We start from the raw sequence: 16,601 nt of genomic DNA on the forward strand, positions 1-16,601 counted from the left end.
AGACGCCACACAGCTTCGTTGCTACTGACATAACGGCCAGACTGATAGGTTTGAACTTCATCCACAGGATTCCCATGGGAATGCGTTGTTTTCCATAGGTCAAAAAAGTAACTCATGTCCTTTATTAAGTCTCAAACTATCTCCTTACCAAATTGTATTTAAATCTGTTCAGTAGTTAAGGCGTAACAGCGATTGGCCCACCTAAATTTTTCCATGGGAATGCGTCCTTTTCCCGGGGTAAAAAGAAGCCTATGTCCTTTCTCGAAACATATCGCCATACCAAATTTCATGCCAATTGGTGCATTAGTTTAGGCGTGATTGAGTAACAGACAGACAGATAGTTATTTTCACATTTATAATATTAGTATGGAGTATTTTAAGGAATGAAAATCGTCCCACATAATTTTCATAACAATTTAATTATTGACTTTTTTCATACACATAAATTTTTTTGTATACTTATTAAATTGATGGAACTGGGCCCATATTCCTGAACCAAACTCCATAAAATTTGTCCAACTATAAGCGAAATGAAAAAAAAACAACTATAAGTTTCAAAACAAAAACTTTCGACTTATAAAGAAGATTTTATTTAGTTTATATTTTTTACAGAATACTCTAAGTTCTTCTTTTATTCATATTAATATACACTGTTAAATATTTACAAATACAAATAATACATAATCTTAAAACAAAGAAAACTTAAAACTTAAAAATTAAAATTAAAACAAAAACAAATGAACAAAAAACAACTATTTGTTCCTACAAAAAAAAAAACATCCTATTATAAGTTCATCAAATTTTCCTAATGACTGAAAATGCATTTCAAATAATGATATCCTTTTGAAAAAAAATCAAAGGAAAAATTTGAAGTGATTTTTGTTTTTGTCAGCATTACTTATATATTGACCAATGGTATTAAGTTCTTTTTATCAACGACAACAAATGAACAAAAGAAACAAAAACAATAGTGAAGAAAATAAAACTATGAGAGTAATTAGAAACATCGCCATCTTTGAAAGAATCGAATTAATTGTGATGTGCTGTGCTGTGAAGGTTCAGACTCCTTTGACGGTCATTTTGATGTTGCGCTATATATGCTATGCATCTCTAATCGAATCGAATTGAAAGTCCTTTGAGTTGAGAGATAAAATATGAGCAGAGAGAAAATAATAAAAGTAGAAACGATACGACGACGACGATAGGCGACGACGGACAAAGGAATTCAATAATCACTTTTGCTTCACAACTAAAAATACTATACTATACACCATAACCCCCCTGTCCACTCATAACCACCCGCACCCACCCATATATTGGTAAGTTCTCTGCTTGGTCTTATATATGTATGTATATATAAAAAAAATATTGGATGGGTTCAATTGAATGAATATCATCATCAGGACGAAGACAGCAGAAACAACAACAAAAAAAAGCTGTCACATCCTTTTTTTGTTCTTGACGAGAGTTTGATGCTTTTGAATTGAAATTAAATTTCCGTCTTCTTTTCAGGGGTGGCATCCTCCTCGTGCTGCACCACTTTCAATTCCACATCTTTGACTTCCTCATCGAATATTTTCAAGTCCTTAACATAGTACCAGACGCCCACATCGAATATTGAACCAAGAGTCACAAATATTGAGGCAATGAAGTTCAATGTGTATCTATTTTGAAAGAAACGAAAAATAAGAGAGAGAGAGAGGCAAGGAGTTAAGTAAAAGATGGAGAATAATTGATAAAGGATGTTTTCTTGGTTGTATGTTTTCCCAAAAATAAGGGCTTAACTTACCTGAGAGATTCTGGATCATAGAGCCAGCAGTTGCCTTTGTTCGAACAAGTCTTACCCCAAACCAAACAAAGCTTGTCTATCACCCATCCAAAGAATATTGGACTCGGGATGAAAGCGAACAGACTCATCATCATAAGACCAAAACCCATGGCAGCTGTTTTATCCTTTTCCGGGACACATCTCACGGAAACTAAGAAATTCGAAGCACGACCAGTGGCACCAATGAACTTAAGGGCACACAAAACCGCCAAAAATGTCACAAAGTAGCTGTAACAGTTCACAGGACATGATCCTGGAATAGCTTGTCCACCCAAACCGAACTAAAATTGATAGTTTGGTGTATGTTAATGGAAGATTATTAAAAAAGTCTTACTTATATTTATAAAAACAAACTTACATCGGATGGAGTGATTGTTGTTGTCCCGTCATCTAAATCGAGAAAGTCATCCGTCGAGCTTTCATTGAGAGAAGTTAGGCGGGCAAATACTGGACTTGCACGTGTCGAATTGTTGCTAGGAATGCAGGAACAGTCAAAATATGTCTAAGGAGATAATCAAAAAGACAAAAGATTGATGAATTTCTTTAAAATACTAAAAAGCTGTTAAGTTTGATTTTTTCAAATGTTTTCAATTTATATCGAATTTATTCAAAATCATTCTTCAACAATTGTTCTTTATTTGAGAAAAACTTATGCTGGCTAAGCTTTCAATTTCTAGATTATAATTGTTTCTAGGAAATCCGGAATTTGCAATTATTTATAAAGTGTACACCAGGGCGTAGTTTGCTTGTTTTGTTTCATTGGTTAAGGTGACAACTTACCTTAACTCCTTTTGATGAAATCTGCTCATTCTTGCAGCCTGCGTGGCATGGTGAAATATATGTCATTCCATCTTCACCACAAATTGGTGAATATCTCACATAATCACATTGACAATTTGAATTACAAGTTGTACTCATTGTTGAGCTTAAAAATGCAAAATAAGAATAAGTTAGTGAATTTGAATTTGAGAAAAATAGACAACCTTACCTATCATGAATATTCACAATGACTGATTTCTCATTTCCAGGACATCCAATAAACGAATATGTCAACATACCAGCAACTGTCAGGAAACCAACCAAAACATTCCAAGCTGCCATGTATCGAGCTTTTGGCTTATATTTCGAGATGACATAACCCGATAGAAGAACACCAATTGCAGAAAAACCCAATGCTATAGTTCCCGTTACCAAACTTTAAAAAAAAAAATAAGTCTTCAGGAAATTTTAAAGGAAATAGAAGTCAAACCTTGAGGTCGCCGCAGACTGTCTATATTGAATCTCAATATATTTCGGTGTGAAAATCCAATACGGCGTATAACCGAACAAATAAAACACCGACGAGAAATTATTACACATCAAAGTTGGATTTTTAAGCAATCTTTTAAATGTCTTCAACATGTCCTTCATCGATGCTGGTGTCTCAACTTCTGCTTCAAGATCTTTTTCGGTTTTTTCAACACCTTTTTCTTTCAGCTTTTTCCTTTCAGCTTCAACAATTTGTCTTGCTGCTGCTCTTGGCAATTGTTTTGGAAACATTGTTAGAAAGAATCCTGATGCAGCTAGAAGTCCACCCAACAACAACCAACCCATCCACCAGGCACCCAACCATCGTGGATCTTTTTGTCCAATAACTGGACGTAAATTTGGTGCAATATAAACTCGCAGGCAGAATGAAGCTAGAGCATAGCCCAGAGCTGGTCCCAACATACGAAGGAAGTACGATAAACCTTGATAGAATTGGAAAAAAGAGAAACAAACAAATATTTAAGGGAAGCTCATAAAACTTTGTTGCACAGTAAATTTTGACTTTTTTTAGTAATGATGTGAAACTTTTCTCGACTTAGTGGAGTGTGATCTTCTAGAACAGTTTTATCGTTTGTTAGCCTTAAAAAAAATAATATTGCGTCTTGTCTAGTCTAGTCTTGTAGTTGTAAATTAAGCTTCAAAATTCTAAAGATTTGTCCGAGAAGAGACTTAATTTTGGTCAGCTGTCATCTTTTGACAAGTTAACGTTGTCGGCAAAAATTGAACAGTAAAACGCTCTAACGACGTCATAGACTGCTAATAGTGATTAAAATATTAAGTAAAAGCTCAATATTAACATAATTGATCCTAACAGGTAAAATGTGAAGTTGTCGAAAATTCTAGTTGTTTAAAATGTTAAACCATATTGTATTAAATCTTTGACAAGGAATCTTATATTTAAAAGCAATAAAAGCTTATTTGAAAGATGAGATTTAAAAGTGTTCAAAAAAATGTATGATAAATCATTTCGAACGCCCATTTCATCACTAATCAAATTCCATCCAGTTTGATTGGGTTTAAACTAGTTTAAGAGAATTAGATAAATCTCAAAATGTTATTGACTGTCAGTAGATTAAATCAAAATCGTCATGGAATAATTGTAGAAAACTTAAAATATCTGTCCTCCTGCGATAAGAAAACTGCATTCCTACTGAAATATAAATTAGATGAACTCAAAACCCTAAGTCCACCAATTAAATGATATAAAAAAAACCTTAAGTGTGCGAGAAAATGTCAATAAAACCCGGGATAGATCTACGTCGATCATTCTTATCTTTCTGTCTATATCTGTTTAAGGGTGACAAATATAGCTTATTCTTATTCGGGAAGGTTGACTTCGAAAAACGTTGAAATGTTGAATTTTCTTATGTTTACCTAGAACTGGCGTCTGTATTTACAATTTGTTGACATAATGATTTGCAAATATACAAAATGAATGCAGCAAGGCGTCTGATTTAAGATAGATGTAAATAAATGAGGAAGCCTTTTAAATAGGTATACAATTTTTTTTTAAACTCACTTAAGAGAGCGGCAGTTTTTGATTTTTTGGTATTATCATCCATGTAGGACACTCCCAGAGTATAATATAAGGATCCTCCAATACCAGAGATGAATTGAGCTATAAAAAGCACTACTTGAGGAGCTAGATTTCCTTCACCATGTTCGCATTCTAAACCATTTCCTATTTGAAAAAAAAAACAAGAAAATTAATATTTCAAAAACCATTTTTCAATCTGACCTATGCAGGTTAACCCACCTTTGTTTCTACAAAGTAATTTTGAACGTTGTGCTTCAAGAGCTTCCATTGTAGCATTTTCATCAGGCAGAGCACCAAATTCTTCTGTAAGTGATAATGCATCCTCTCCTGGGCCGTATAAAAAGTGGGGCAATGCAGTTAGAAGACAAAATGCAACAATAGTTAGAAGACCTATAAGTAATTTCAAAATTTGCTTATTTTATCATCTTTATATTTATTTATATATTGATTTCATACCAAATCCAATCCATCTTGGTCGATGTCCTTTTCCAGCATAATAACTTAATGCTGCCGATACGAACATTTGACTTATATCATTTCCCACAGATATTATTCCAGTATTTTTGGATGGAATTTTGAAACGTTTTTCTATTGTTGTTATCGTCCCGTTGAAATAGGCATATGTCATTGAGAATACACATCCAACTAAGCCATAAAGGCAAACATAGGCTGTTTGATTGGCAAAACTAAAATAAAAAAAAGAAAACAAAAATTAGTAAGGAAATAAGATCAATTGATCAAGGACATTCTTATCATACTAGAATTTGTATGGGAATGCTAATAAAAAGGGGGATGTTTTAAGTAGTCAAAATACAATGATACAAAGTCGATAAAAGTTGATAAAAAGGGAAAAGTTTTAAATAGTCAAAACGCGATGATACAAAGTCTGAGAACTTACATTTCTATTCAAGTACTTATTCATTAAGTTTGCTTTTTTCATATTCGATTAAGGTGTAGTTGTTTTGTAAACAGGAAAAAAGCATAAAGCACTTAAGAATTAACCTTGTCTGACACAAATTAATTAGAGTTGTTTCATGTTTAAACTTAAGGTAACAGACGAAGGCTAACTAAAAATAATATTATTTTTCAAGTTATCTATGTTTATTCTTCATTTTTTAATTTAAAATAAACCAAATATCAGTCAGTTTCTCTCAAGTAAGATGTATTTGAAAAAAGAATGGAACTGGATTAAAGTCTAGGCAATTATAGGCAAATTTAGTGGCGCCCGACGCGACATTTTAATTTTTGTAAACTGTTGGTTATCTGAATTATAGCGAATCAAGGTTTGTGGTTTGAGGGTAACAAATGCCTAAGCTGCACATTCCTATTTCTGGTCGATTACAAAATGCAAGCTTCAAATAATTTGGTGTATTTTTAAAATTAGGTAAAAATGTATTTGTTGAAAAACTATATTTGTTCTTAACTATGTTCATAGGTTTGTACTTAGATGCTTTGCTGTAGACTTACAAATTACAAATTAAAACCAAGAAATTATTATTAAAACAAGCTACTACTACTTTCCAATTTGCTAAATACTTAGTAATTTAGAAGACTATTAAAATCCTAATTTAATTTGAATAAAAAAGGTGCAACACGACTTAGTGGTGACAGTTCGTAAGGTTAAAGCAGCCATTGTGTGATTTTAACTTTGTTGGAAAAAAAGTAAGAAATTTGAACTTTCCAAATAATTGTAACATTTTACTCACTCGTTTGACTTTAAACTTGTCTCGTTTTATGCAAATACTATTTTTGATATCTGGTTCAAATTATAAAAACTAAAATTGACAGGGCACTGGGATTCTCAATGGGAAAATAATTGGACCCTTTGAGTTGCCGTTGATTTTAACTGCCCAAGGTTATTTGGAGTTCCTCCAAAACGACGATCTCCCAACCTTGTTTCATTGGGGATGCATTAAGGAAATCGTATACAGCAAGCCGATGAGGTCTTTAGAGGAAGTAAGAAATCGTGTGGAGGCAGCTGCACTTTTTTGACATTTTTATCAATAATGTATTCGGCCCTAGAAGTTGAAAGCTTGGATTTATCATTAGGACAACATCGTAGAAACCGCAAAGTCCAACAGTTATAATAATTTTCTTCTACTTATGTGTTGGCACAAGTAATGTAAAATATTCCTGAAAAAATGATCATTCACTTGTAGCCGTGGTATTCAAAAATGTAAAGTAAGAAAAAAAAATAAAGCACATAACAAAAAAATGCATATAACTTTTCTTGTGGTTGGGATAGAACTTTTTTATCAGTTTTCAGGACGGTCATAAAGTCTACTATGAGGCATTTCAGGGTTATCCATTACTTACGGGACACCCTGTATAAATAATGACAATAGGGACAGTTGTTTGGGAGCTAGGGCTAGTTTACTTCGCAAAACAGAGAAAAAAGAGTTTTTTGAAACTTTGAGCACGTGTCGGCAGCATTTAGCGTTATCGAATCGAGCTGAAATTTTGGCTAGCTAAAAATCTGCAAAGACTAATCATTTTATAGGGTTCCCCCGACCCAATTTCGAAAATCGATTTATTGCGGTCACTCTAGTGGACATACTGCAAAATGCTATGCTTCCATGGGCTGACGAAAATATACCACTTAAATGGCGTTTCTAGCAAGACAACGACCCTAAGCAAACGGCGAAATCAACAAAGCTCTGGTGTCAGCGAAACAAATTGGACGTAATGGAGTAGCCTTTTCAATCACTGGATCTAAATCCTATTGAGAACCTCTGGAATGAACTGAACCTACCAACAAAGTGGATCCATGAAGAACTGTCCAAGAAGTGTGGTATTCGATTTCACAAGAAAAGTGCAAAATGTTGGTAGACACTATGCCAAATCGAATGGATGTAGTGTTGAAAAATAAAAGGTTTTCAACGAAATATTAAATATTCATTGCTACTAAATTAAAAAAATGTATTGGTTATCAAAGTGTGTTGTTATTTGTTAAATTAATCAAGTGTTGCTATTATTATGATCAACTTGTTATAAACCCTACAGTACTATGAAGTTTTGCACGTCCTACACAAAATATTAGCAAAAATTAGAGAGTGTTGCTATTATTTTGGCCATAGCTATACATGTCTTCATAAATTAAACTTTAAAATAGAACAGGAAAAGTTCATTATACAACAAACTAAAAACAAACATTTTTGAAATGTATCATTATCATCATGGAGTAAGTGATGCCAGAGCCAATTTCTTTAACAGTTTTAGTTAAACGTCAAAATATAGTCTCAAGTATGAAGTTACACTGGTACCAGTGGTATACAATAGCATTCAAAGGGAGTGCTTTTTGGAGGGTGACGGTTTCAGTTCATTCAGAATGGAATGATGGAAAAAACCCTTTTGTACAAATTTAAGTATTTTCTATTTTCTACTTTTTTTTCTAAGTATTGCGATCGAAAAAATGTTTAATCGAAATTTTATTCAAACATGACAATATTATGGTGGAGAAGTAAAAAAAAGTGGGTTTGGCAATTCCACCTCTCCGGGTGTTTGTTCTCACCCTCTGTAGCCTAAGACATTGGGTACATTAAGTTTCAACTTTTAAATTAAGATTCGCGTTGGGTGTTTTCGAAGCATTTCCTTTTTTAAGACCAACAATAACAGAAAAATACAATAATTCGAATGCTCTCCACAAATTACCCCTCAAGCAATAATGAACCCATTTAAATAATTTTTCAGAAAGCTTTTATTGTAAAAATAATATTTGATGATCAAAAACCAAAATTTAGTTTCTTAAAACCAGTTATTATTTTATTAAACCAGCAATTGCTTAATAAAGCAAAAGTTTTTTTTAGAATTTAAATAACATTTGAGTTTTTGGAAATAAAACTACTTTCGTGTAATAACAGTAATATTTTAAAATCTTCAAACATTTTTTTAAACACACTCTTTGAATTCATAACCAAGTTCATGTAACTCCCAGCATTTTTTTCTATATCAATTTTTTGATTACATTTTTTTCAACAATTGAGGTTTTAAGAAAACTGTATTAAAGGACTAATTTTTGTAAGAAACTTAATAAAGTAGTAGGTGTATATCAATTTTCTTAAACAAACCGTTTTTGTGTAAGTAAATCGACAAGAAACATAAATTTAGTAGCTTTGGTTGACGGTAATACTTAGTTATTTTTATCCTAGCAATCCAATTTTCTGATGCTAAGAACCTAACACGCAAAAATCACTTGAAAATTAAAACCATACATTTTTTAAGAACTCTTTAAATCCTATTTTTAGTCCATAACTTTGTATTGAAAGTTGAAAACCTATCAAATAAGAGCAAATTTTAAAATAATAATAAATTTCAACCCAACGACATGTAGTCATGTCTTAGTATGTTTGATAAATAAAAGTAAATATTGAAAAGAACTCTTTAGTATTTTAAAAAGATACTCACGCTTGAAAGAATCGTCCTCTGAAGATCCAAAATCCGCAAGTAAGATCATCTGTCAATGGCATATCCTTGAGCAGTTTGTCAATATCAACGCTCATCTTGACCTCATTCTCCTCGGCATTTTTCTCCTCTCTTCCTGCTGATTTCTCATCGTCCTTCTGTTTAGTTCCATTATTGAGTAACTTGGCTTCCACATCGATATCCTCATCACGATTATCCTTTTGATTTCCGCTTTTACTCTCAGTCATTTTTAAATAATAATTTTATTTCTAAATAAAAATTCACTAACACACAACACTATCTATATTTTTTGTATATATCACAATTTATTGCAATTTTTCTATTTCAAGGAGATTAGATTATGGTGATCCTGTATGACAGGATACAAAAGGTATTGCCACAATTTTATTTTTTAATTTAAATTAATCTTCTAATTGTTAGAATTAAGAAGGTTACTTTCTGAACTATGTATGTCCGATCGAAATGCATAGTCTGTCTCTAAATAAGAGATGCAAAACGATCTTTAGAGTCTTTACCGGGCGCAGCAGTGGCGGAGCTATTTTCCTATCTATGAGGACGAGTTATCACAGCAAGTTTATCGCGATATTAATAGTCGATCCAGTGCTCTATTTCAGTTTTATACCGAAGAAGACAGTTTTCCAACAATACTCGTTCCCCTCTTCGAGTTTCGAGTTCTATTTGTCCAGAAATTATAAACTATTATATTGATGGCTATAAAATGTGAAGCTATCTATCACTTGTTAAGGTTGTTTAATGATGATTATACTGCACTGACTGCCTAGGTAGGCGACAATGACAACGACAACGGACAAATGCTGCAAGTTGTATAAATTGTATTATGATGAATTTAGAACTCAATGCCTTTTTGATATACTATTCGTAGGTACTTGAGCCGGGGAAGTGCGGTCCGCATGTGTAATAATTATTGCTTCTTCTTAGCAAAATAATCATCTTAAATACGAGTAGTCCAATAAGAGCGCGACGTTTGTCTGTAATTTAACGTTGGTAAATATTTTTTCAATTGATAAGGATTAAGATGTGCGATGGTTTATATCTGTAAAACGAAATAAAACAAAAGATGTTATTTTTCAATTTTAATAAGATAAGTAGGTAGGGGTAGATGTAATATTTTAATTCATCAAAAACGTTAATAAATCACTAGATTTTCTAGATTTTTTTACCTCGTTTATTTAATTATGAAATGGAGCATTTTTGTCTACATTCTGTAAGCTTTTAATTTGGTGTAGATTTAAGTGGAAGTGGCAATGACGGTAAAAGGATTAACCTTTATTTGATAAACTTGAAATTTCATTATTTCTTAGGGCTTTTTTTAAATATTTCATAATGTTTTAAAATATTTCTTTATTGTGTATTCGTTAAATTAATTACCACTTCACTAGTTCCATTTAGTTGTTTCTTTTCGATATTAGGAAAAGGTAAAACTTCTCCACAAAACGTAAAACGAATTTTACTAACATGTTTTGATATTTAAAGCGAAACTAAAATAATAAACTTGAGTTTATAATTGTTAAAAAATGGGAACACAAATAAATATGTTTCATTTTCACAATTTGTATTTTAATATATAATAAAATGGTTTAATTTTAATATTATATAAAATTATAGTATTTATAACAAACATCTGGTGCACCTTGAATAAGAATTTCAAATATGTAATTTCTTTTTTTAATTCAGTATTGTTTAATAATAGTATTAATTTATCATTCCACTATGCAGGGCCCAGTTATTCCGTGCACGAAAATTCCTTCCTACACCATGACGTAACCTCCTTAGAAATGTTACTGCTTGCCGATTGTTGTCGAATTGTATCGCCCATCTGATCTTCCCCACACTCCTTTACGTCCATCTAGCTAGCGTAGACAAAACCTGGACTTATCCCAGTTGGCCACAGTTCAGCCTTGGTAAAAACAAGCAAATTCCTTTCGCTCGTACAGCATCGTGAGTCTTTTTATACGACCAGATAACTCTCCATTAAACGCCGCCTCACCGTTTAAGCATTAGCAGTCGTTCCTTTCACTGTTTAAAGTCTTTGAGACACTTCAACCGCTGTTTGGTGACGATCTCGAAAGTTTGAAGCACCAAATATTTCTTCAAAAATATTATCATAATATTAACAACACATCATTATTGGGACACTTTTTTTTACAACTTTTCTTACAAAATTTTTCCGAGCGACAAGACAAAAGAAACGATATGTATAAAGTATATTAATTTTTGAACTATAGCAATGAGTGAACAATTGCATAAGAGAAGACCAAAAATTGCATTTTTGTGGTCCATTTTTTTCTAAAAATATTTTGCATATACCGGAATAGCTTCAAGCCAGCTAGGAAGGCTTGCCCATATTCAACGGACCAAATTTTGACATGATCAAAAATTACGGTAAAAAATACTGCAATGTCCCAAAGGCAGTACAAATTTTTGATCATTTGTAAAAAATATGAGGAATTCTTTTTTTTCCGCGGTTATTACGTTCGTTTTCAATGACACTCCATTTGTTAGCTCTTAAGAGAATCATCTAATCTCTTTGCTAGGCTGTTAGCAGCCAAATAAACGCTGCCAGTGAGTGTTATAACTCCGTCTGTCATCGAGTGCGTTAGTGATTCTATGGAGCCAATCTTTTTTCGCACTCATACTGTGGAGAGAATCCTAAAACATCTTAACACATATAAATCCACTAGACCGGAGGGTATCCCCGATATTGTTCTGAAGAGGTGTTCTTCAACGCTAGCAACTGCTTAAACTTTTTATCCATCCTACTCCTCAGGTCTCGTTCCGAGTGGATGGAAAACCACATTTCCTCCAGCCTATCCCCAAAAAAGTCGAATATTCCTCGCCGTCTAATTACCAACCGATTGCACTAACGTCTCTTCTTTCCAGGGTCATGGAAACGCTGGTTAATTATCAGCTCACGAAATATCTCGAAGATCGAAAGCTTCTTAATGACCGACAATACGGCTTTCGTAGCAATAGGTCAACTGGTTATCTCATGGTTTATCTCACCGAACAGTGGAACAAATCTTTACATAGTTTTGGAGAAAGTAAGATTATTGCACTTTAAATTTCAAAAGCTCTCTTATCGAAAATGCTTGCTTCCGGTTTTCATGAATCCTTCTTTCATTGGATTAGTAATTACTTTGCAAATCGTTCAATACAAGTAGTATTGGATGGATTCAAGTCTGAAGTCCATAAAATAATTGCTGGTGTGCCGCAAGGCTCCGTTCTATCTCCAACACTCTTTCTCATCTTTATTAATTATCTACTGTCTGCAACGACTTATCCAATACATTTGTTCGCACGATAGTGCTCTTTGCTTTTCTTAATCATTTTCAATTTCAAATCTTTCTTCTTCGCATGTGGAATTGCAATGACAAAATATGATAAGCTCATTAAATTCCGACCTAAACAGCATTGTACAATGGGGAAAAAAAATTACGTGCAAATTAATGCTTCGAAAATCCTATGCTGTCTTGTATCGTTAAAGCGAGATATACCCCCTTTGCCATTATCCATAGATGGCACTTGCATCGAGGAGACTAAACATCTCGATATTCTTGGTATGTGTATCACCAACTATCTCTTGTGGAACGATCACATTAGCGATGTCGCCAAAAATTCCGCAAGGTGTTTGGGTTTTCTAAGGCGATGGCAGAGATTTTTTTCCCTCTCTGATATGGCTGTTATCTACAAGACTTATATACGTCCAAAGCTTGAGTATAACTCCCGTATCTGGGCTGGTGCTCCTGCAACTTACTTAAGCCTCTTGAACAGTATTGAACGAAGAGCAATCAGATTGATTGGTGGTATTACCTCTTTTACCGTTTTTTTAAACAGTTTATATTTTAGAGAAATAGCCAGTTGCATTCATCCCCTTAAACAGTTCATCCAAAATACTCGCGTTTCTAGGAATGCTCATCAATATACCCTCGAACCCAACTTCGGTCGTACTCTCAAGTACATAGATTCGTTCTTAAGCGGTACTACGCGAATGTGGAATGTCTTGCCACACTCTGTCTTTCCCTTCAAAAATGGATTCTTTAGGATTCAAAAATATACCTGCAAAAAAAGTTTGTTTTCAAAAATATAAACGCCATTTAATTTCTCAAATTTTTGATCAACAAATATAATTGAGACAATATAAGAGCTTGTGCAGAAAAAAATTGTTGATATAAGTTGATTCGTTCTAGAGGAACCTTAAAAATAAAATAACGGTTTGTTGGGGGGGGGGGGTGATTATATACTTCTGGATCAATACTGTTGGTTGTTTTTATATTGAATTAATCCAAATTAAGTAAACAAATTTTAGAGAAATTTAAAAAATAGTTATCGGTTTGTTTTTGAGAAAATTGGAATTTTTGATTATTGCCCAAAAAAATCGGTTCAAAAACTTAATTTTCAAATTCGAAAATTATTAGCACCCCATTAGATAGATTTTTACTTAGCCTACAAAAATACAATCATAAATATTCTGAGGCCCTACTATATATTTCATTCTACTTTTGAATCTATACGAAATTCATTTCCGATTCTGCTTTCAAATCGTACTACGTATGAAAGTAGAATCGGACGCCGGTTATACCAACTTGTTTTCAACTTTCGAACGAGTATCGAGGTGTTTGACAGTTTAAAAAAAAAAACATCAAATTTTTGGACAAGAATAATTATTACAGAAATGAACGCCGTTGGAATTTGGTTTAATTTGCAAGAAAATGAAGAACGGTACGAGCAAATTGAACGCAGAAGAATAAGAGACAATTCCAACATAATGCAGCTGAGTGAGAACCATATACATTCATATATAATGTATATGGTAGAATATTTAAACGCATTCGTAATAAAAAATATGTACTTTTGTTTTTGTTTTGTTAAGAACTATCGTTTTTCTAAAGAAGGATTTATGTTCTTACTTAACACTACTCCTATATCATCCGACATGACTACTCGCAGAAGACAAAATGCTGTTCCGATTATCATTTAGTTATCAGCAGCACTGAAATTTTTGGCAACAGGAGGTTACCAAAATCAAATCGGCGGTGACAAGAACGCTGAAATTGCACAGCAAACCATGTCAAAAATACTTGCCGAAGTTTTGACTTCAATCGAAAGAGTCATGTGCCCGCTGATGATGAATTTTGAGATGAATAAGGAAGAGAAACGAAAGTCCAAACGCTATTTTTGGAAAAATCACGAATTCCAGTTGTAATTGGGGTGGTAGATGGAACTCATATTCAACATTTTACTTACACATTGACAAAAAAACACTTCGCTCGCAAAAACACATTTGATGTAGAGTGATTATTTTTGATTCTGCCTTGTTTTGAATTCTACTTTCCAGTTGCGTAGTCTTTTATTCGAAAGTTCATAAAAATATAGTTGGCATTACTATAACTATTCGATTATCGTTCGTTCGAAAGTAGTCAAATAGATATATAGTACCAATTTTTCGAATTTGAGCAATTTCATTGAAAAAGGACACGTTTTTCACTATCAATTTTATTAATGAAAGACGTTTATTCCAAGAATAAAAATTTCTTATTATGGAATAATAGTAATTCAATGATCAAAACTGTTAATAAAACATTAAAAATACAATTTTCCTGAGATAGTATAATAAGGTTTAGAAGGTCTTAGAGAAATCTACAAAAATCTTTTTGATACTAAGTGTAACTAAGAATTTCTATGAGTAGACCTTATTTTGAATTGATGGTTTCTTGAACTCACGATTTTTTAATGGTTTATTTTATTAAATTAAAATCCTTTTGTATATTTTTAAAAATCTCATAACAAAGCTTTTTATTTTGTATGGCTAAACAACTCTCTTTGGTTGAGCTTAGAAAACGCCACTTAGTGCACATACACTTTTGTTGCATTCATAACATGTTTAACTTAGTCCACGGAATAAGGTATAATGACTTTGTTGCTGGCAATTAATCATATGAGTATTTAAATATGTAAATTTTATATCGCAATCTTAATTTAAGGCTTAACTTGGTTGAATTGTTACATTTTAATTAAAAAATATTGGTTTTAAACTCAATCAACATAAAATTAAGGTTCAGATAGATACTTTAGAATTTTTGTTAAGAGTAAAAATGGATTTAATGATTTTATGCCATGAAAATATAACCTTGAACCACTTGAAGCTTATACACTAAGAAATTCAATGGTAACCTCTTCTTCTAAAGAATTTCAATACTATTTTGAATTTTTAAAATAAAAAAAACATTAACATACATTATTTTTACGAACTCCTTGTAGACTTTGTATTGTTTGTTTATTATACTTTAGTTTCTGATCCTAAAACACGATGTCAAAACACATCTTCCTCGTGATCATTTTTGTTTGTTTGTTATTTTTTATTTTCTTAAATTGATAAACTTATCCACATATATGAACTACACGGTCAATTCAATTGTTTCGGTGACAATAATATTTAAAATTGACTGAGGCAACGATGGTATAAGGGAACATCACTTGACAACTCAACTGATGTCTTTTTTTGCCCATATAATAATTTAAAACTCACATTAAAATGAAATGCTTTCCAAAATAGTTTCACACCCGTGTCACACTTTTTTTAAACATAATATTTACTTTTTCCGTTTCAAGCACAAACTAAATAATTAATTAAAACAAAAAGAATGCGTCTGTGGGCACAGACATAGAATTTGCTTAGAATTTTTGTATCTTTTAATGGGTTTCCTGTTTAAGAATCTCACTGGATGTCTGCTATATATTTAGTTTCACGTATTTTATTTAGAAGCTACTACCGACGCGACGATAACGACGACGAAAAGAAAGCAACGGAGCAACGGACTACAACGTGTAGTCTTATATGAATCTTCTCCATTTAAAGCGCCACTTGAGCTCTCACACAAATCACTTCACTGAATTTGTATCATCATCTTCCCTCACTCAGTGAACTCACAGAAATAGATTATTCTAGGGATTTTTTGGGACAAGATACAAATCATCTCATAATCGAAAATGTTTTTCCAATCTGATGATAATAGGGGTTTAACGTATGACAACAAAATGTTGACGACAAAAATGTTGCACAAAACACATCAACACAAAATAACTAACAAGGGTCGAAGGGGGATGAGAACTAACTACTTACACATATGCACTTGTAGAAATTAGAAATAAGATCCGTTTCGATCGACTTAGGAAGCTCTGATGGCTGAGACGCAAAGATTCAATTACATTGTAATCGACCGACACCGATGAAGCGATGATGAGGGCACTGGGCATCACCATAACATACCGCAACACTCTTTTACCCAATGCACTTGAACTTCAACTTCAAAACTTGCTATTGCTATTTCCTTTTCCGTTTTATATAATATTTTGTATAACGAAATTTTGATTAATTATTTAATTATATTTTAAGGGGGTTGATTAAGTGAATCTAATTTTTTTTTGTATTTCTTTTTAAGTTTGTTTTAAATTGAAAAGAAACAGAACACAATCGCGGTTATGATG

At 32.6% G+C, this 16,601-nt stretch overlaps 1 protein-coding gene across 1 annotated transcript; it reads right to left on the reverse strand.

Annotated features, from left to right (window-relative positions):
* Window positions 1-548: 548 nt before the first annotated feature.
* Window positions 549-15,485, reverse strand: LOC129951404 (solute carrier organic anion transporter family member 74D). The gene is made up of 11 exons (XM_056063529.1): window positions 15,351-15,485; window positions 9,078-10,149; window positions 5,130-5,359; window positions 4,893-5,063; window positions 4,656-4,817; window positions 3,078-3,558; window positions 2,817-3,023; window positions 2,609-2,753; window positions 2,187-2,330; window positions 1,790-2,109; window positions 549-1,664 (listed from the first exon to the last, which is right to left on the reverse strand). The coding sequence occupies exons 2-11, from the start codon at window positions 9,320-9,322 to the stop codon at window positions 1,490-1,492; spliced, it is 2,280 nt and encodes a 759-aa protein (XP_055919504.1). The 5' UTR covers window positions 9,323-10,149; window positions 15,351-15,485; the 3' UTR covers window positions 549-1,489.
* Between the last annotated feature and the right edge of the window lie 1,116 nt (window positions 15,486-16,601).

This window comes from Eupeodes corollae, chromosome 3, assembly GCF_945859685.1.
Source record: "Eupeodes corollae chromosome 3, idEupCoro1.1, whole genome shotgun sequence".
Taxonomy (NCBI): Eukaryota; Metazoa; Arthropoda; class Insecta; order Diptera; family Syrphidae; genus Eupeodes; species Eupeodes corollae.